Source organism: Artemia sp. Qi Xiang Cuo, unplaced genomic scaffold, assembly GCF_049724085.1.
Source record: "Artemia sp. Qi Xiang Cuo unplaced genomic scaffold, ASM4972408v1 HiC_scaffold_22, whole genome shotgun sequence".
NCBI lineage: Eukaryota > Metazoa > Arthropoda > Branchiopoda > Anostraca > Artemiidae > Artemia > Artemia sp. Qi Xiang Cuo.
Genome location: NW_028297431.1, coordinates 8,090,806 through 8,113,967, shown reverse-complemented (window position 1 = coordinate 8,113,967; position 23,162 = coordinate 8,090,806). Strand labels below are relative to the sequence as shown.

General features: G+C 36.5%; 1 protein-coding gene across 1 annotated transcript in view; it reads right to left on the bottom strand.

Moving 5' to 3' along the window:
* Positions 1 to 17,711, bottom strand: part of LOC148939113 (uncharacterized) — a 32,986-nt gene extending 15,275 nt beyond the window's left edge. The window contains exon 1 of the mRNA XM_089107283.1: positions 17,598 to 17,711. Within this exon, the coding sequence (XP_088963409.1) occupies positions 17,598 to 17,693 (96 nt within the window). The 5' untranslated portion in view covers positions 17,694 to 17,711. The remainder of the gene's footprint in view (positions 1 to 17,597) is intronic.
* Positions 17,712 to 23,162: the final 5,451 nt, after the last annotated feature.

The window sequence follows — 23,162 nt, the reverse complement described above, 5'->3', positions numbered from 1 at the left end:
CATTGAAGCTTTTTACAATTCTCTTACTGAGAATAAGTACACCACTAGCGACTATGAATTTGCTAAGAGGGTTTGGGCAAAGGGCGGGATTATTGTAAACTATACTTGGCCAGTGATTTACTTACTCTTCTGGACATTGTGTGCAAAAATACGAATAAAATCTAAGGGGAATTTGGGTGGGATCTAGGGTTTGATTTTTCCACTGCTCATCTGGTCAGTGTCTTATTACTGAAAATCAGAAGAGAAGAAATTGGTCTCATCACCGACATTGATCCACATTTGTTTTTACGGATATCACTGCGGGGTGTGTATTTTGTTCAAGGATACCGTATAATGAAAGCTAGTCCGACCAGACAGCACACCGATGAAAAGTTAGACGCAGTTTTTTGGATATGAATTCCCTTTACCCATCGGCAATGTCTCACTACTGTTTGCCATATGGCAATTATAAATGGCTTAACAATCCATGTGCTAAGAATTTCCCCGACATTGCTAGCGTTGAGGAGAATGGGGCACAGGGATGGTTTTTTGAAATTGACGGTGAATACCCATGGAAATCCATGACTCGTTAAAAGACTTTGTTTTTCCGTGCATAAATAGACCGGTGGGTAGGCACTCTCTGAGTCCCTACAATTTATCTTTAATAGAGGATGGGAGAAAGCACTGGGTACTTTCAAAACAAAAACTAATTGCCGACCTCAACCCGAAACAGAATATTGTTGTGCATCACGTGCTATTGAAATGGATGGTGTCCAATGGTTTCAAAGTCACAAAGATTTATAGAGCCCTCCAATTCGATCAAAAGCCTTACATGAAAACGTTTATTTACACCTTGGTCAGTAAGCGTTCACAAGCGAAAACGAAGGTTGAAAAAGAAGTCTATAAACTCATTTTGAACTCAACCTTCGGTAAAATGTGCGAAAGCTTAAGAAACAGAAATAGATGTGACATTGTAACCAATCCCAAAGATTAGTCGAATCATTGTGGATCAAAACTTCACATCGTTCACAATCATAGACTCTGATATGGTGCTCCTACATCGAAAGAAAAGAAACAGTGTTTTAAATAAAAATATTGCAGGCGGGAGTACAATAACTGAAATATCTCAGAAACTCATGTTGTCATTTTATTATAATGTATGCAAGGTACAATGGCCGATTGAGGGACAAGTTCAAGTGTATTACGGGGATACTGATTCACTCCTGTTAAAAGTTAAAACTGAAAATTTATTGACAACAGGAAACACACAGTGGTGTGTTTCCTGGGCCGAAGGTATACTGTGTGGAAACGCACAACAAGGATATCAAACAAGTTTGCAAGGGGGTACCTACACACTTTGTAAAAAATAATTTCGATATGAGTGTTAGAAACTGTGTGGATCGTAGTTTAGTCCCAAGAGCGAAAGTCATGGCGATTCGCTCTTTACAATTTAAAAACTACACAGTTAGAGTTGAGAAAAATGCATTGTCGGCAATATCTGAAAAAGTATATTTACTTGTGGTTGTTCTGAGGGTACTACCACCCGTTAATTATTTAATCTCAGCCCATGTTTATTTTTTCGACTACAGAAAACAACTCGGTATACATAAAATTAACTTAAATTCTTTAATAGTACAAGGCGGGTGGGTGGGTGGTTGGTGATTGGTGTTTTAAGTTCTATTTTCTCTTTTTATCACAATCAATTTTCAATGTGTGTGTGTGTGTGTGTGTGTGCAAGGCAGAGCAATTTCATCATAAATTCCACTATTTAAAGTTATTTAAAGCCCCCCACCGCCTCGGCCCACCACAACGGGCCCCGCGGCGCTTCCTGTCCGCCACAGCGGCCGCCATCGGCCTTTTGCCGCCGTAGCGGCCAACCCCGGGGGACCCCATTTCAAATTTAAAATGTTGTAAATAAAAATGTGTTATTATTTTAAGTGTTTGTATATTTTAATAAATGTTGCATTTTTGTAAATAAAAAAAAGTGAATTTATTAAAGTGTTTTTTTTAGTGTATATGTAAAATAAATGTTGTATTTTTTATTATAAATAAGTTTAAAAAAGTGTATTTCCCTTGTTTAATGTGCTTTTTTCATGTTCAATGTATTATTTATAAAGTGTTATTACTTTTATGTATAATAAAAGAAAATATGATTCTTTATTGATTTTGTTCTTCTCATTATTCTTGAACGGACTAGTACTAGCAGTGAAATTACTTAGTCCTTAGACATCTATATTCTACTGTTAGTTGTAAGTGAACTGTTGAAGGGAACATGTATCAATTTAAAACACCATTTAGATCGTTTCTGTGTGGACCATCAATGTCAGGCAAAACGAAAACACTAAAATAATCAAAAATTGCGATAAAATGTTTGTGGAAAAGCCGAAAAAAAATCTACTATTGTTACAGTATTTTGCAGGAGTCATACGATAAAATAAAAGCAATTGGCATATCGGGGTTGGTCCAGATATAATTCATGCAAGGACTTGATGTTTTCAGCATTATTGAGCCAAACTCTTGGCTGATTATTGACGATTTAGCCAAATCTATTGAACAATGGTCCCAGGAAATACTACAACTGTTCACTGTTCGCTCTCGTCATGAACAGATTTCCGTTACTTTAATTCTCCACAATCTCTTTCATCAGAGCAAATGTATGCGAACACTTGCATTGAACTGCACCTACTATATCATCTACAGAGTTGTTCGTCATTTTTGCTTGCTGATAACTCTCAATAAACAAATATAATCCAGCACCCCCAAATTTCTGCTCTCAGCATACAATAAGACAACTAATTATCCCAGCGGCTATATCCTATTTGATCTTAATCAAAATACACCCGAGGATCTGCGTGTAGTCATAGATATTTTCGACAATGAAATTACAGTATATCTCTCCGTGAACAGTAAAAAAGGCTATTAGTTTCCATCATGAAACTGAAGAAACTACATGAAAATAGACATTTACTTTCCGTTCTAAGCACTTCAAAACCCCCACTTAGGAAAGCCATACTCAAACATGGTATTGATAATGATTTCATTAATCCAATATCTGAACTTTGTTTATATTTAACCGAGGGCAATGTTTAACTGCCAGAAGTAGTTAAGCAACAGGCAAAGCAACATCGTTCCATTATACGTTCAGTGGCCTGTAAAAAGAAAGGAAACGAATTTTAAAAGGAAGCGTCTTCTTCAGGCGGGCGGTAGCTTTTCACACTTTTACTGCCGATAATTGCAGGACGCGTAAACAGTTTTTTCTAGATGGCTAAACCCTATAAATTGACTCCGATAGAACTCGCTATCTCAACCGTGGAACACTTTGAGAACAATCTGAGCAAATTTATTGACAACGAGATGATTGAGGATGATAAAAAACTGCTTTTACTTCAAGATGCACTTCGCCGAGTGGACAAACATAAGCCCTATCGTGCGAAGGCCAGTGGTATTAATCACAAAAAAGAATCATCTCAGGATTCTTTATCTGCTATCGCTGCTGCTGGAACACATTTAAAGAAGGAGGAACTGGATTCAATAGTGTCGAGCATTGGAAATCTAATGCCGCACTGATATCTTGAACAAAGGTAACGACTCATAAAATATCTCATGGAAAGTGGTCAAGATCATATTCAAGTTGATAGCAATGGGAAAGGGATTATAATTCAAAGCAAGAGCTATTCTTCTTCTTCTTCTTCTATTTAACAGCAGGCGGGCTTTTCAGTAGTATTACTTAGCCCTTGCTAAATAGTACTATTGTGCTAAATAGCTATAATCTACTTGATTTAATATACGATCTGGTTACAAATCGTAAAGGACTATTATCATTTGACGCTCATCTATACAGCTTTCTAAATATATTAAACTTCCCCAAAAGCCTTATTAGCAATAGGCAGATTCTAAAAAAAATTAAATGAACATGCACCATCGTCCTAAACATCATTAAAATATGAACCTGAAGAAGAAGATTTTAAATCAATCTTGAAAAATACTAGCACACCTACTAGAAACATTGAGTTGACAATGAGCAGGAGGAGCACACTACTGATAGCTAGACAAAAGCGAAGACGTATCATGTATACGTCACTACCACCACCGCCAACCACTAGTATACAAAAGGGTAGCGGACGTTACACTACGTGTTTACGTTCAAAATGGTTAAAGTTCTGAAACGTGTTTATGAAAATATTGATGAAGCGGGAAGTTTAAGTTCCCCCAATACTCTTTCCAAAGTCACTGGTGTTCACACTAAAAAGGTACAAGACTATCTACAAAATGAAACAAGTTACACTCTGAATAACAATCATAGACTTCGTGCTAATCATTATCGAAAAACTACAGCCTTTTCCCCCCTGCATATAAAGCAAGCAGATCTCCTAACTCTAGATGAGATTCAAAGACGTCACCATACACCATACAAGCACATTCTACTTGCAATCAAGTGTTTATAGTCGTTATGCATATGCAATTCCATTGCGGTCAAAGAGAGGCGTTGAAGTTGCTCAGGCCATTGAAAGTATTCTCGAACAGGATTCATATAAAAAAAATTCAAACGGATGGCGGTAGTGAATTTGTTAATCCCCATGTTGAAAAAGTACTAATGAAATATAATACACTGCTCTATCATCGTCATAGTCCTATAAAGGCTGCATTGGCCGAACGATTGATAGGAACTATTCGACTTTTAATTTCAAGATATTGTACATTGAAAAATACATTTGCTTTTATTCATGATTTAGATAAAATCATTTTGATTTATAATCATCGACCTCATCGATCATTGTCCAACTCAACCCCAACGGAAGCTCATCATTCTGATCATGTATACAATTGATACTTTTCTTGAACAATATTCCAATAAAACGATTATCAAGAACAAGAAAAAATTCAATGCTGGTGATACTGTTCGAATTAATAGAACAACTAATGTTTTTGAAAAGGGCAATTACTTGTGGTCCACAGAACTTTTTAAAGTGGCAAAAATCCTAGAAATTAAAACCATAACTTTTCGTCTGCGCGAAACCAAGGATAAAGCGATTCTTGGCGACTTTTATGACTATGAACTACAAAAAGTTAAAAATAATAGTGAAATCTATCAAATTGAAAAGATATTAAAGACTCGTACTCGCAGGGGTTAGAAAAATTACTTGTTTGGTGGCTAGGATACAACTCTGATTTTGATTCTTGGATCGGTGTTGAAGATATTGACAATGCCCAATGATTTCTATATAACATTTATGTCCAACGTTTCCGATCCTCTCCACAATGACTTGAATAAAACAAGTGATTTCCGGACGAAACTCTCCCCCGCCATTAAATTCGATGACGGAAAGTATGAAGTAACTCTTGTCGACTGTATTCTCAAAAATACCTATGACATCCTGAGAAAGGATCGTGTGTGTGATGTAAAAGTTATACCATTCGATAGGTCACTCTTTGTCGACTATGAATGGGTTGAAGCGCTTAAATCTAGTGAATATCCACATGTTAAATTGAAATATATAGACTATGATAGATAGACAGAATTGTGTCGTACAATCAATAGGAAAATCTCATATCGTAGGAATGGTACATTCCATTTTAATTATTCAATGGAACACGATAGGATTTACATTACCTCACCTGTTGACACTGAAATAATTCATCTCAATGATAATCTGAGAGACGTTCTTGGCTTTAAACATAATATGATCAATGGGAAAAACGCAGGCACTGTTAACGGGATGGATCAAGTTATTTTTGCTGATTATCCACCTGGTTTTGCCTCGGACTCTTGCATATTTCTATATGTATCCTTTGTGAAAACATCGAGAGTTGGTAATTCAAATGTCCCCTCCGACGTGTTCTTGAACAAAAAACAACCCATGAACTTGTTCGTCACTATAATATAAAGCATCTTCAGTATGTTCCTGTAAGCACTTCATATTTGGAACTCTGTCAGTTAACAGTAAGAAGTGAATTGGATGATCCTCTAGCAATAACAAAAGGTTTAGCAGTGATTACATGTCATTTTCGACCCATTGTCGGCGACAGCAGCACCTAAAATGAACAATAGAAGAATTCCATTTGTCTGTCCTGATAACAATTGCTATGTTGGTGCTCTGAGTCCTCATCAAATAGGTCATGGATTGGACTACTACAAGGGGCGTACTACAATGTCTGGCTATGGTCTTGGTAGCTGATTTACTAGGCTATTTCGTTCTGCACTACCCCTTGCCAGAAAATATCTTGTACCTGCTGCATCAAATTTTGCTGCCTCGACACTACAAGACTGGGGGTCGGGTAAAAATTTTAAGGACAGTGTTAAGGAAAATATTAGATCTTCAGCAAGAGCCGTTGGTGAGCAATTAAAATCTCAGCAAAATGGAAAGAGATTGAAAAGGATGCGTGCGCGTCAGTCACTCATCAGTCTCCACTCAGGCGGGAAGCGAAGGACATCAACTATGATTTTGAGGAATAAAACAACGAAGACCAATAAGAAGAAAAAGAAAAAGATTGTTAGATCAAAGAAGGATTTCTTCTCTTAAGATGGCTTGCCTCCCCCACAAGGAATCACATCCATCATTCAGTTCCTCATTGAATCTGTTCAATGCTGAAAATGTTGATGTCAAGTATGGCTACTATGAACAACTTCACCCCCAGCAACCCCTCTCGGAAAATATACACTTTCAAATATTTTCCAATGAAGACTATTTCATTAATTTGTCATCAAAATTTATTGATTTAAATGTTGCAGTGAAGAAAAAGTCAGATAATACAACTCCAACTGCTGCCGATGGTTTCTTCTACGAAAACTGTATTCTACACAACCTGTTCAAACAAATTAATGTATTTATTAATGGAACATTGGTGAGCACTAGCAATAATTTATCCAACTAGTCAAGTTACATACAATTTATGATGATGACATAAAAGGCATATAAGGAGCTGAGAGGACAGTCATTGGGTTATGAATATCGATCAGGTGTTGATACTGACGGTGAGTTGACTAATGCAGTGACCAAGGAGTACCATTTAGTTGGAAAATTAAATCATGAGATATTCAATATATCCCAATGGTTACCCTCCAATGTCAAGATTGTCATAAAGTTGCAACTAGTCCCATCGAATTTTATTTTGAGAATAGGACTTCCCGCAGTAACCAGTGCAAATTACATTATCAAATCAACAATCATTAATGTTCAAAAACGAGAACCTATGTGGACCGCTGTACTAACATTGGAAAAGTTAAAAGCCATTGGCAACAACATTAAACTTCTTCTCCCCCATAAGATCACCAATCAACGTCATATTGCCACCGGCTCTCGTAGTTATACCGATTCATCATTTATCAATGGGGAAATCCCATCAAAACTCGCACTGGCCTTTGTGAAGAGTGGCAGTGCCGTTGGAACCTGGACTGCATCCCCCCATGATTTGAATTTTTCGGTCTATCTAGCCTTGTGTGCAAAGTGAATGGTATTCCACTGTACACTCTTTCATTTAACAAAAAATCCTATAGAACTCTGTATGAGTTGACCATGCAATCCCTAGATCATGACTCCCAACTATTTGAAAATGGAACAACCGATTCGATGTTTTCAAAAAATCATGGTGTAATTGTTTTGGACCTGTCGGGGACCTAGGATATGGGCATAGTACTAACAGGGAATGTACGTTTAGAGTGCAGATTTGCCGATGCTTTGACTGAGAGTATCACACTAATATCATTGAGTCAATTTGAAACCTATTGGGAAATCACACCCGACGGCAGTGTTATACTAGACCTAGAACCATGAACACACACGAAATAATCAGCGTATTTAGTGTGAATCCATACATTTGCCAGTACAGGTCCTACTGCATACCATCGGACTTCATTGAAAAAATTCCAAGTGTTAACAGTACCCTTATCATTGTTAATAGTAGTCCATCAACTTTGAAGACAGGCCATTGGCTATGCATCTTTCAAACGGCGAAGAATATTGAATTTTTTTATCCTCTTGGCCTATCATATAAATTCTACACTCCACACATCAGCAACCTTATTGAGAGCAGTGGGAAAACTATTATTCAATATCCAAGGAGAGTACAGGATTTAACGACTAAGACATGCGGATTTCATGCACTACTCTTTTTCATGTTCAGATGTCGTGGCTAAACCTACAAGCAGTTTATCAACGTTTACGTCGACTTTCCTCGATTGAACGACTTTCTAGCGGAAAATATACTTACAAGCGTGTTTAATATTGATTTTAGTGCCCTACGAATAAAATGTTCTTAATTAATAAAAATTGTTTATTAATAAAAATAATTTATATACATGATAAAAACATCTTTTCTACTCTTTAGATTTCATCTTCTACTAGGTATAGGTATTTGTCGAGAACAGCTAATGCAGGTAGATTATCTGAATTCACAGTATACTGATCCTGATGTGCTGCAGTGTCAGGGTCACATTTTCTACAGTAGAGTGTAACTTCACTCTTGTCATATCTCTTTGTATACTCAATGATACTATTCTCAATCATTTTGTAGAATTCGCATGTTTCAATTTGCTTATTTGAAGCAATTTCACAAACTGTCTTCTCAAGCGAAAAATCACATTCCGTCACGGCCAAATAAAAATCAGTAAGCTTATGATCATAGTAGTCATTGTCTTCACAACGATGACGTAGAAACCAAATTCTTTTGTTGCTCCAACAGTTGAATCGCTGACCTGGCTCCTCCCAGAACAATCTAAAGCCATGACGATACCAATTTCTTAGCAATAAACTAAAATTACGCTTAGGATTCTTTCAAATCATACCAGGATATGTATTCTCCCACTGATTTCATTTATCATAGTGGCAATTCGAGAATAGGTGCCCTCTAGGATGAGAGTCACATGCCCCTTCAAGACAGGAATTACAACCTTTAATTTGTACAGCATATCCTCTATGCAATTTACACGGGTTGCATAATCTGCACTTTTCATCACACTCGTCAATCATTGTACAATTCTCACATGATGATCAGCTGTCCAGTGTGTACATGCATAGTGGACATGTATGGAACATTTTTTCATGTGTTGACACCGTCAGTAACAAAATGAAACTGACCTACCAACAAAAAAATGAGCGGGATAGAGAGAGGAGCAAATCATTCTTGAACTGCGTCTTTCTCGTGAAAAAAGTCCTAAATATCTAAGCTAGTACGTGTTTGAAAGCATATCCACAATATCATTTTGCTGTGTCGTGATTAATGTCAATAAATTGTGTAAATGCCGTTGGACCACGACTTAAAAGCTTCATGCAATAGTCTAATGATGGAGAATCAGTTTTCATTACATCAACAAGCATTCCCTGAGAAAATATCTTCCTTAGAATAGACAGCTCTAGAAAATCATCATCTAGAATCAAACGTTTTTCAATAAACACAAGATTCCCCATGATTCGCTTTTTCTCAAATCTATCCATTTTTTAGGTCCTAACACTCTAACAACCAACTTCAGACTAATCTGGATTCTTTCTTTTTTTTCTACTCTAAAAAATTATACGCTAACCTACTATAGAAAGAAAATATCTTCGATTTAGAAAGAGTTTTATTGAGCATAATTACAAGAATAATAATCACTGATTCAATTTGTTTTCATCAATATATTTCACTAGTGCATTTAATGCTGCCTGAAGTCTATTTATATGCACAATGTTCAGTTTCGCAGCAAAACACAATTGTTCCTCTATTTTAAACTTTCTCAATGATATCACGTATCTACAATACATATCTTCCCATGCAAGGCTTAGTCTACATCCTCGTGTCATTTCCAGATTCACGTTTGGTACTCTTGTATCATTTTTGCTGTTACCTGCTCCACCATCAGGCTCCAATAGTGTAAATGTTCCACTCATTTTCTCTACTAATATCATCTCAAATAAACTATTCTCTCTGAATTCAATTCTCCTACTAATATGAACTACAGTGAAATCACTCCTTGTATTTGAATCCAATTACTAATCAAGTTATCGTATATGGAGTAACGTTAGTAGAAACAGCTCTGATTGGCCCCCAAAAAAGTGGATGTTACCTTAGAAACCCGTCTGGTAACTCATGTATCGGTCGTAGTAACAGGTGACTGTCCTTGGTAAGTTAATGTACCGGTTAGAGTGCACTGTATATTCATGCCTCAGGCGTAAGTTTCCTTGTAAGTTTCGCGGTGCCTATTGCCTTACTACTAAAAGCTGGTAAACTGCTTTGATGAATCATCTTGTTGTCACCAACACCATATTTTCAGCTCAAACCAAGCCATCTACTGACCTGGCACGCGAATGACAGTATTTATTAAGGCCCAAATTGACTTCATTCTTGTCCACCAACGCTGAGGAATTTCAGTAATAGACTTGCGCTCTTATAACGGTAAGGACACAGGTTCAAAATTGGGGTCCGATGACAAGCTAGTCCTTCAAAAATCCTACTTCGTCTAGCATGTCGGAGAAAGAATAAACTAAAAGCCCAAAACGACATTGGTAAGTTGCAAGATAAAGAAGTTCGGAAAAATCTAAACATGGAGCTAACGAACCGCTTTGACGCCCTAAAGTTGAATGAGGAAGAAAACCGCGACCCTGAGCACCCCTTTTTTTCTTTTTCTTTTTTGGCCACGTCTATGGCTTCAAGTAGTCTGAAGCCAGTAAATACATCTTTGATGTTAAGTAAATCATTGACGAGTAATGTATTTTAAAGTTGAGTAAATCAATGAACACTCACTGTCAATTCCTTTCCTCTTTCGGATAAATAACGACAACCATAGAAAAGGATTACAGAAATAACTGATTCAATTATTTCTCAGTTTTAAGCAACTGTCCTTCAATAAGAATTTTCTAGTTGTATGTCTGATGGAACAATTTTTAGCAATGTTTTACTGGCAGCTGGTAGCTGCTGCTGCACCAAAAATTTCAAAATTCCTTTCAGCTACAGGCGATTTTTTGGATTTACGGCTGAAAATTATTTTTGCCCAGTTTAGATTGTGAAAATGATTATAATATTATTTAGTGAACATGGCCTAATTGTCGAAATATCTAGTGTAAATTGTGCTGAGAAGCCATAATATCTAGTGGAAGTTGGACCGAGAAGTCACAATATCTAGTGTAAGTTATATTTTCAAGGGGGAGGTCGGCCCCCCCCCGTACGTCCCTGTCAACGTCACCATCAAGATTTCATGAAAATTTCTCCTTAATACCCTTAGCCTTAGCAACAGTATTAGTAAAAAGATATAAGAAGTAGTAACAGTAGCAGTATGCATATAGCACCTTTTGGTCGTTTGAACATCCCCTCAACACACAATAAAGTTTCAACTTGGTATTTTAAGCTCTTTTTGGGATATAGGTGTTACGCCCTTTTGATAAACTGCTTAGGTATATTCTGTTTTTATTTAGTTCAACATTCCCTGAAAGTTTCACCTTCATACCCTTAGCTTTAAGAGTAGTAGTAGGAGTCGTAATAGTAGTAACAGTTGCAAAAGTAGTTGTAGCACCAGTTTTAGTAGTAAGATAAGATAAGATAAGTTTTATTCTTCATTATGTATACACATACAATATTACATGCTATTATTCCCCCAAAGGCTAATTGGCCTGTACAAAGGGGGAAGACATGAAATGCTTACTCAAAAATGAAAAACAAAACACTTACTCACATACAAAGGAGAAGAAAAAAAAATATAGATACAATGAAAACTATAGAAAAAATAGAATAAATAAGCTAAATTAATTAATTAGATTAAACAGACTAAAAAAAAAAAAAAAAAAAATAAAAAAAAAAAAAAAAAAAAAAAATGAAATAAAAACATAAATAAAAATAACATCTACGAAGCCAAAAATTTTTAACAATTTTTTTTTTTTTCCTTTTTTTTCCTAAAAAAACCGAATGAGTGGCACCCTCGAGCTGATTCAGGCAACTTATTCCAAACAATATGACACGCCATTAGAGGATTAAAATCTGACCATATACAAGGAGTAAAGAAGGACACTAAGCCCCAAGACCTTTTTTGTATTTATTCCTTAGGAGCATTACGGAGCATACACACATGCACCCATAAATACGCACAAAGTTCTGAAACTCTTTTCGAAAAGATAATTGGTGGAGTTAAATTAAAACGTAGATTGTTATTCATTATCACTATTCTCTGTTGTTTTCTGGTGTTGGTAATGAAATTATAAATATACTTAAGATCAAATGACTGTTTACTATACTTAAGATCATAGATGGACATGCTAATTGTCAAAAGTTTTACTCGTTTTTATACTTTCTTGTCATTTTAAATATAGCTGGAAATGCAATGTAGTCAAAGAAATTATTTACGATGTACAAATGGACCACTGAAATTTTTGGCCACAAATGCATAAATATCTTGCATACATATTGTGTATGGTTACATCGATAAATGAAGATTCTTTACCTGGCTAGACACTTTTTTAACTGAATTCACTGCATATAAAAAATTGATAAGAATCATGAAAACTCGGCACTTGTCAATTCAAAGAAACACACCCAAAAAATAGAACTTACGTTAATCCCAATGATGTATACCAAAACATGGTGATAATATAATACTTTCGAAACAAAATTATGAAAATTACGACAAAGAATTATGGAAAGCAGGCCACGCACAACGCATTATATTAAATACCTGACCCAACTTAACCTAGCCCCTAACCATCTCTGTATATTAAAAAATTAATTAAAAACGTCTCACATAAACCCACAACATCAGGCTGTCCATCAGAAACAATTTGTCTTAAATTATCAATTAACGAGGAGAGACCCTGAATGTTAAACTTAAATGCTGTCAAAGAATAATTTCCTTTGATTTATACAATCGTCCCCAGGGGAAGACCAGATTACAGCCGAAATTAAATGCTCTATAGCCGAATTAAACATATAGTCGAAATACAGCCGAAATATAGCCAAAATACAGCCGAATTAAATGCTCTATAGCTGCACGTAAAACTGTATGAACAATCTTATTTGCGCTAATTTTGGATAACGAAAGAGGTTCCTAAGACTGAACGAAAGGTACCATCGTAAACCCCTACTGTTACAACTAACAACTCACCGCAGACCAAGCCGCCAGAGGCCAATATAGCTACGCATGCTCCTCCCCCATCCCAATCTATCATATACCACCCATCCCATAACAGAGTAAAACTATTCAGACAAGGCAATGCTGCAAATTTCGAGAACAGAAAAGCTATCAGTCTTGTCTCAATTAAATAAAAAAAACAAGTTTTTTAAACTGAAAGTAAGGAGCGACATTAAAACTTAAAACGAACAGAAATTATTCAGTATATGAAAGGGGCTGTCCCCGCCGCACCGCCGCGCGCGTTACGCTAAAGTTTTTTTATTGTTTTAAAAAATAAATTTTTGAGACAGAGTAAAAATTTAGCGTAAAGAGCGAGGCGTGGTGGAGGGGACATCCCCTTTCATATACGGAATAATTTATGTTCGTTTTAAGTTTTAATGTCGCTCCTTACTTTCAGTTTAAAAAACTTGTTTTTTATTATTTAAGTTCTGGTCGTTTTTTAGTTAATTCAGCTTTGATTTTTGCTCGCCGTCATTGAATAAATAAACAAAATGTTCATAAAAATTTTACTTTTCTTTTGCTAAATGCTTTCTCTAAATTTAGTTCTGACGTAATTTACAAATTAACTTACGTAACGAACTTCTATATTCGTATATTTTTCTTCTGGCAAAAAATACAAAGTTGCAGATTTTTGCAGATATGAGCTTGAAACCTATGTACTAGGGTTTTTTGATACGCTGAATCTGACGGTGTGATTTTCATCAAAATTTTTTCACTTGTAGGGGATGTTTCCCCCCTCTTTAAAAAATCAGGTAAATTTTCTCAGGCTCGAAGCCTTTGATGAGTAATACTAAACTTAATTAAATTTATATATTTAGAATCAGCATTATAAGCTCATTCTTTTGATATATTTATTGACATCAAAATTCCGTTTTTAAAAGTTTCGATTACTTTTGAGCCGTATCGCTTGTTTTTTTTATTACTGTTTTTTTTATTACGTATATGTTATTACGTATATAAGAGGGTTCTCCCCTTAGTCAATACCACGCTCTTTACGTTAAAAGTTAAAAAAAAATTTAATTCACAAGCCCCTGAATCACAAAGGCCGTTTAAATAGAATAGATAGCTCTTTTGAAAGCACTAAAAAAAAGTGTAGCGTAAAGAGCGAGGTATTGACTTGGGGGAAAACCCCCTCATATACGTAATAATTTCCGTTCGTTTTAAGTTCTAATGTTGCTTCTTACTTTCAGTTGAAAAAACTTGTTTTTTTTTAATTTAATTTCTGATCGTTAATTAAATAATGCTTGGAAATCCGGCACCCCCTTCATAGAAATGTCCCTTACCCCAAAGAAACATCCTCCACGGAAAGATTCTCCCGAGTAAGTATTTTTTGAAATCAGAATTAAAATCTGATTCTTTTGATGTATCTATTGGTATCAAAATTCCGTTTTTTAGAGTTTCGGTTACCACTGAGCCGGGTCACTCCTTACTAACAGTTCGTTACCACGAACTGTTTGATACCTTGCAAACTATTAGCGAATATCCTCTTTAACCGGGTCTAACCAGTACTGAACGACTAACTCTGGGAAGAGCAGCATGGATTCCAGACGAACCGATCGTGAACTGATCTTTGTTCACTCTTAGAATACTCTTAGAAGAAGCAAATGAATGGCAAAATAAGCTATAATTGGTCTTGATATACTTTGAGAAAGCTTTTAATTTCGTAGATTGCCAAACAGTTCGGAGGGTCTTCCGATACTATGTCATTCTCGATAAGCTCGTCCGAAATGGTCAAGCGCTGTACGGAGACACAGAATGGTGCGTGAAGACAAATAACGGAGATATCTAATACTTCCGCATCAAGACAGAGGTGAAGCAAGGTTGCGTGTTATCATTATTTTTATTGATTCTCATCATTGACAATATTCTCCGCGCCTGTGAGGGCATGGAATCCAGTAAAACAGTAAGAGAAACTGAGATGTTCATTTTGCATACGATATCAGTCCTAAGAGTTCTGCAAGCAAAAGTTCCAACGATACAACGAACACAGAGACGCTGCTGAGCCTTTTGGTCTAAAAACAAACTCCAAAAAAACAAAAGTATGACCAACATTTTATCTCCCCTCTACCTAAGATACGGCAACCAGACGATAGAGCAAACCATGGAGTTCAAATATTTAGGAAGAACAATCCAAAATAATGGATCGTGAAACTGTGAACTTTATGACACTGTCTTATACCTGGCAAAGCCAGTAGTACTCTCCCCGGCTCAGGCTGTTCGACAGCAACATCCTCTCGACGCTTTACTATGGTTCCAAAACCTATCAGTTAAACCAAAAACCGAAAAGAAACTCCTCGCTTTTGCCAACATTCTAAATATCTACTGAACCCATAAAGTAACGAATTATTATGTACGATAGAAAGCGTATCAATCACTGACAACCGAAGTTATCAAATATAAGGAGTAAAGATGCCTCTGGCACGTGATTTGCATGCCCGAAACTCATTTACCAAGGGTGATCCTACAATGGCAGCCAAACAGTACCATAAGAAGAGGACGTCTGGGCGGCCTCAGCAACGACGAGAGATGAATGGTAACTCCTCCTGGATACAATAAGCGCCCCGGGAGGCACATGAGGATCTAAGGTTTAAGATAAGGAAAGGGCGTTAATTGCGAGCTGGCTACGGCGACCACCTTAGCTTTGCGACCAATATTCGCAACTAGAGGAAAGTTGTCAGACCGTTATTCGCAAGAACACAAGAATAGGCTAGACTTGCCAAGCAAATCAAGGCTGCTAATGAAAAGTATCCTCGGCAAGTGATTTTCAAACTAGTGCTAATTCAAACTAATACGCTCATGGTCTTTAAACAACAATCAAGTTTCATTTTTTTCTAAATTTAGCAAATTAAAAAATTTATAAAATGAAAATATTTTCAAAATCTTGCAAATTATAACAGATACCCAACTAGTGATGCACATTTGCTCAAATAAGTTGATTAGAATGATGGAAGCGTGGCCGATTATCAAATATCTTGCTTTTTCAGTCCGCATTTACGAGAATTTTCACTAACCGGTCCATGTCAGCTTTGCTTTCCATTAAATATTCACGACTGGCACTTTTCTTGCATCTGGAATTTTTTAGCCATAAAGAGCCGACTTGTCACTAAAAAAAACCTTGGTTATAACCAAGGCCGTATCCAGGGGGAAGGGGGTTAGGCAGTTTGAACCCTCCTAAATGTTTGTCCGACTCAAAGTGAATATAAACATTTTTTTGGCGTTTTTGAAGCTTTTTTGGTAAACCCTCCCCCTAGCGAAAAAATCCTGGTGTACCCGTCCTCCCTCCCCCAAAAAAATCCTGGATACGCCCTGGTTACATCTAGGAATAGCACTATACGACTATAATAAGCAATACCACTATACCACTATAATGAGGAATGCCATTTTTAACTAGCATTGAAGCCAAAGATTGGTGTCGAAAGCGGAAAAGGTGCGCATTATAATAAAATATACTATCGTTGAGGGGGGAAGTCGCATACGCCAACTGAAAGTTTTCCTGAGCATAGACTGCAGAAAATGCGAAAAGCAAGTGCATGTGGCAGCAATGTGCCGCTGGCTAATGTCATGTAGTGGGAAATCAGAGAAGACAGACATATATACAATTGTTTTTGTCAGCTAGCCAAATCAGAAGTATACAAGACCGAATTCAACAAGTTTAACGTTTCGAGCAAGCAGTGCGATCAGGGCCGTATACAGGATTTTAATTGGGAGGGGGAGTACAAAAACGCATCAAAATGTGTTTTTATGCATTTTCATTACGTTTGCAAGTCGGAAAAACATTTTAGGGGGGGGGGGTCAAACCCCATACCCCCTTCTATTAATTCGGCAGTGAGTGTGAGGCACAAAAATTAAAACGTAATAACGATTGGACCGGTCAGTGAAATGTGTGGCAAAGAAATTAATTTACGACTATATTATAATTTATTACCTACATTCAGCACACATTTCACAAGTTATAGTCGCCTTTTACCAACATCTCTTTGAGGAAGGGGCTAATATTGTCTTGTTTTTGTTTTTTTTAATAATAGCATATTTAAATCGGTAAATTAAAAGTATTAAGCAATAGCCTTTGCCAAAGCCTCATGAAATCTTACAGATACTATCGCATAGGTAATAAAATCAGAAGTTTTTTGGAAGCAAAGATATACAAGAAGCAGTCTTCCGAGCATTCATCTAATTGCTTATTTGTGCACATAAAACTGATTTCTAGGGTTTTTAATTTCACAGTAAAAAGCAAACATAAAACTGAATACTGGTCTTTTTAACGAGGCATTGCCACTAGGTTGCTTCGCCGCCACGTTGCATATATTTCATATGCTGCAACACTTCAAAGAGCTTTAGATTCGAAGATATACTCATTTTTAGTGTTGCGGAATGGTAAAAAGGTTGCCAAGCACTACTATGAAAACACAATTTCATAATAAATAAAACAAAGTGCTGTATAACGGAAAACACTAAAGCAGTGCTATTAAAAAGCAAAATAGTTAACTTTTCATAAGGGGCAAAGTGGATAGAATTAAGGAGACTTGAATACCTTCATCTCCATTACAGAAGTTGTGTCTTCATCCTCTGAGAGCATGCAATCTTGATCCCCAATGATCTTTTTCCTCTTTTCAGAATTTTCCTCCATCCTGGACTAGCGTTTAATCTAAAAACATGAAAGCCTTGTTTGAAGATGCTTGAAAGTAACTTAAATTCATGAGAATTATGCTCAACCTGTTCGTGGTAACGACTAATAAGTAAAGAGTGACTAGGCTCAATAGTAACCGAAACCCTAAAAAAGGGAGTTTTAATAACAATTAATACATAATTAAGTTTAATGTTAACCATCAAAAGCTACAAATCTGAGAAAATTGGCCTGATTTGTGACCAAAAAGACTGGAGGGCAACTGGCCTCATACGCTCATTTTCCCTCAAAGATATCCCATAAAATTTTGAGATAACCATTTGGTTTAGCCTAGTTGTAAGATCGAATAACTATGCCTCTGCGGATAGCCTGACCCCCATTGCCCCAGGAGAAAGGGCTGTAAGCTATGCCATTTTCCCAACGTTTAGCAGTTGTTATTGGGATATATACGCAATTTTTTGTGGGGGGGGGCGAGGTCCATGGAGAGGGGAGAAGAAATTCCCCGCATTATTTAAAAATAATCATAAATTGAAGAAAATGAACAAGTTTTTTTTTTCATCTGAACGTAAGGAGCAACGTTGAAACTTAAACGAACAGAAATTATTCCTTATGTATGGAAGGGCTGTCCCCTTCCCAATCCCTATCTTTACGCTAAAGTTTGACTTTTTGTCACAATTCTTTAAGAAAAGACTACTCTAACACAATTACCGTTGAACTTGAACCATAAGGAATTTTAAAGAACTTTTAATTTCTTTTCGTTTTTAGCTTTAACGTTGCTCCAATTGTACACTGACTGTTGTAGGCTTAGTACTAAATAAAATGCGTGTGTGCCTAAGTTTCACCCCTTCATCCCTGAATGTATTTTATCTCTTTTCTTTTGAATATGTCTATAAATTTTTTTCCAGCTTAACAGGCGCCTCCAACACAGAAAAAGCAGCTAAATCTGCAGCCAGGCACGAACGCCAGAAGGGAGAGGCGTACTCAGTACAAACAGAAGGCAGTTCTCCTCTTTCAAACAGTTCGTGGCAACGAACTGTAAGTAAGGAGTGACCCGGCTCAATAGTGACCGCAACTCAAAAAAAACAGAATTTTGATGCCAATAGATACATCGAAATAATCAGATTTTAAATCTGATTTCAAATATACAAGTTTCATCAAGTTTAATCTTACCTATCAAAAGCTACGCGCCTGAGAAAATTTGGCTGATTTTCGAAAAAAGGGGGAAAGACCCCCTAAATGTTATATGACCTTAATGAAAACCACACCATCATATTCAGCTTATCAGAGAACCCTACTGCAGAGGTTTCAAGCTCTTATCTACAAAAATGTAAAATATTGCATTTTTTGCCAGAAGAAAGATCACGGATGCGTGTTTATTTGTTTTTTTTGTTTTTTTCTTTTTCCCAGGGGTGATTGTATTGACCGAATAGTTCTATAATATCGTGGGAGGGCTCATTGGAACGGAAATTAAAAGTTCTAGTGCCCTTTTTAAGTGACAAAAAAATGGAGGGCAACTAGGTCCCCTCCCACGCTTATTGTTTTTCCAAAGTCACCTGATCAAAATTTTGAGATAGCCATTTTGTTCAGCATGGTCGAAAATATTTTAACTATGTCTTTTAGGATGACTTAATCCCTCGAAGCCCCCAGGGGAAGGGCTGAAAGTTATGAACTTGACCCACTGTTAACATAGAGGATTGGTTACTGAGACGCATACAGACGTGTTCAGGGGGACTTTTTCCGGGCCGTGGGGGGTGGGGGGCCCATCTTATGTGACCAAAATAAATGGAGGGCAACTAGGCCCCCTCCAGCGCTTATTTGTGTCCCAAATTCACACGATCAAAATTTTGAGATGGCCATTTTGTTCAACATGGTAGTAAATATGATAAATATGTCTTAGGATGACTTAATCCCCCGAAGTCCCCAGGGGGAGGGCTAAAAGTTATGAGCTTTACCCAATGTTAACATAAAGTATTGGGTATTGGTTAGTATACAGAAGCAACATTAGAACTTAAAACGAACAGAAATTATAACGTATGTGAGGGGGTTCTCCCACAAGTCAATACCTCGCTCTTTACGCTACAGTTTTTCTTAATGCTTTCAAAAGAGCTATCTATTCTAATTAAACGGCCTTTGTGATTCAGGGGTTTGTTAATAAAAATTTTTTTTTAAATTTTAACTTAAAGAGCGTGTTATTTAATAAGGGTAGAACCCCCTCATATACGTAATAACATATACGTAATAAAAAAAAAACAAAAAAAAAAACAAGCGATACGGCTCAATAGTAATCGAAACTTTTAAAAACGGAATTTGATGTCAATAAATGTATCAAAAGAATGTGTTTATAATGCTGATTCTAAATATATAAATTTTATTAAGTTTAGTATTACTCATCAAAGGCTACGAGCCTGAGAATATTTACCTGATTTTTTAAAGAGGGGGGAAACATCCACTACAAGTGAAAGAATTTTAATGAAAATCACACCTTCAGATTCAGCGTAACAGAAAACCCTATTACATAGGTTTCATGCTCATATCTGCAAAAATCTGAAATTTTGTATTTTTTGCCAGAAGAAAAATATACGAATATAGAAGTTAGTTACGTAAGTTAATTAGTAAATTACGTCATAACCAAATTTAGAGACATCTATTTAGCAAAAGAAAAGTAAAATTTTTACGCAAATTTTGTTTACTGACGGTGAGCCAATATAAAAGCTGCATTAACTAAAAAACGATCAGAAATTAAATAAAAAAAAAAAACAAGTTTTTTAAACTGTAAGTAAGGAGCGACATTAAAACTTAAAACAAACGGAAATTATTCCGTATATGAAATGGGCTGTCCCCTCCTCAACGCCTCGCTCTTTACGCTAAAGTTTGACTCTGTCTCACAACTTTATTTTTTTAAATAATAAAAAACTTTAACGTAAAGAGCGAGGCGTTGAGGAGGGGACAGCCCCTTTCATATACAGAATAATTTCTGTTCGTTTTAAGTTTTAATGTCGCTCCTTACTTACAGTTTAAAAAACTTGTTTTTTTTATTTAATCATTTTAATGCACGAATGGAATTGATCTCTCATCTCACTTAATTTAGACGAAGCCTGTAAGGGTGCTGCGGGGTGATACCTCCCTAATTCCTTTTGATTCCCGAAAATTTTGGTCCACCCCTTTATTTTTGGCGCTGGTGGAGGGGGTGGTGGTATTGTGCCCCTCCCACAGTGACAATCTTTTTGTAGGCAGCATAAAATACAACATTCAAGTGGCGCGCGGCACAGAGTTGGAAAAGGGGACGTGGGGAACCTTGAATCTCACCAGGATACTTCCAATACACCAGGATATTTGGGGAGGGGGGTGTTGGCAAGTGCTACCAAAAGTTTTGTTTCCAGCAATTTGAAATGGTAACTTTTGTCTTTTCCTATTTTTATACAATATTTCAATGCATTGAAACATTTGTCCACAATGTATTTGAACATCAGGAAACGCTGTTTTCGGGGGTTGTGATGGTTCAAATCGCGTAGAATGTCAGAAGTCACGCAGGATTTGCATACACATGAACAATAATCCGCCTTTCCGTCCATCTGAAATTCTGTAGTAAAAATATTATGAAGGACTTTTTCAAAAAATTAGGGTTCTTTAAAATTAAAAATTAGGGGCTGCCCCCTCCTCAACCCCTCGCACTTTACGCTAAAGTTTGACTCTGTCTCACAACTTTGTTTTTTAAAACAATAAAAATCTTTAGCGTAAAGAGCGAGGGGTTGAGGAGGGAGCAGCCCCTTTCATATACGGAATAATTTCTGTTCGTTTTAAGTTTTAATGTCACTCCTTACAATCAGTTAAAAATACTTGTTTTTTTATTTATAGCAATAGTATATATATATTATAATGTAAAAAATCCGTATTTTCATTATTATTATTATTTTCTCTAAGGTTATATGAGCCCATTAGAGGGGGATATCGATGAATTGTCAAAAACACGAACCAAACAATGGAAATAAGCATAAAATTAGCAATATAAAATGTGTTTCTTTTTTGTTCGAGCATGTCTCCTTCTGAAGAGGTCCAATTTAGAACTTTTACCCCATGCGCGGAAGAAAACGTGCACAACCACCAAAGTTAACTTTTTTAAATTTAAGTTATTTATTTCTGGTCAACCGCTGATGCATAATACCAAACACTTATTAGAAAAAAATTAGAGTATAGACTAGCGCTATATCTCGGAATTAGTGGGGGAGGGGAATTATATTGGATGCAAGTCTGAACACCCAATAAGACAAAAAAAAATTTAATATAGTGTTTAGTTCGGATAAGAAATTGGTATGGTACTTCCGTATTAGCCAGTACACACTCGAGAAGTGAGGTTAGGTTAATCCTAATGAAATGTACCAAAATACGACGAAAATATAATACTTTAGTTTATATAATAACATAATTTGGGCTATTTATTTGCACATCATGGGGGGAGGGCTGTTGGTAATGTACTCTAACCTTACCCCCACCACCCCACCCATAATGTGCAAATATATAGCCTTAAAAGACTTATGATTGATTAAGGCCCGCCGTGCAAAAAGTGGGGTAGCAAAGTAGCAATGCTCCTTGGCAGTTTTCAAATTTGTTGGCCGATTTTGTCTAAAAATAACATTTTCATATATAAAAATAATTTTTGCTCAAAGAATAGCTGTCAGAACACAAGTTGTGCTCCGCCGTGCAAAAAGTGGGGTAGCATAGTAGCAATGACAAGTGGCGCCCCTCGAGGAAATTATAGCCTAGTAAACGATACAGCGTTCGCACGGGATTCTGATTAATGGATATTTCTTCTGGGCTTCGTCTGTTTTGACGGGCGTTTTCAGGCTGACAAACCTCTTCTTAGCTAATTTATCTACTATGGGTTACCTCCCCGTAGTAGCATAATATTTGTAAGCATGAATATATAATGAGTCAGAGGTAATAGGCTTAGGACTGTCTGTGCATGACATTTTGACTGACGAATTCAGACGATTCAGACTGGACTTATTAGGAGTTACAGAAACTCATATCCAAGGGTAGGAAGCATGAAATTATGTGATATAAAATTTGTTTGCTCAGGCAGGAAGGATGGGATACATAGGCAGGGAGTAGGACTCTTGATGAATAAGGAAGCTGCTAAGTATTGTTTAGGCTGGGAAGGTATTAATAATAGAATACTAATTGCTCATTTTATGACTAAAAAGTTCAGGGTATCAGTTATAGTAGTATATGCCCCTGTTGAACCGACTGACGGAGATACTGGTGACTCAAATGAATTTTACTTACAGTTACAGGAGTAAATAGATAGGATCCCAGGTTGAAATATGGTGTATTTCCTAGATTTTAACCACCAGGTCGATAGAAATAGGGATATATGGTATCCTAGCCTACGTAAATTTGGTTTAGGAAAAGAAAACAGTAATGGATACAGACTTTTGCAATTTTGTAGGTATAACAATCTAGTTACAACCAATA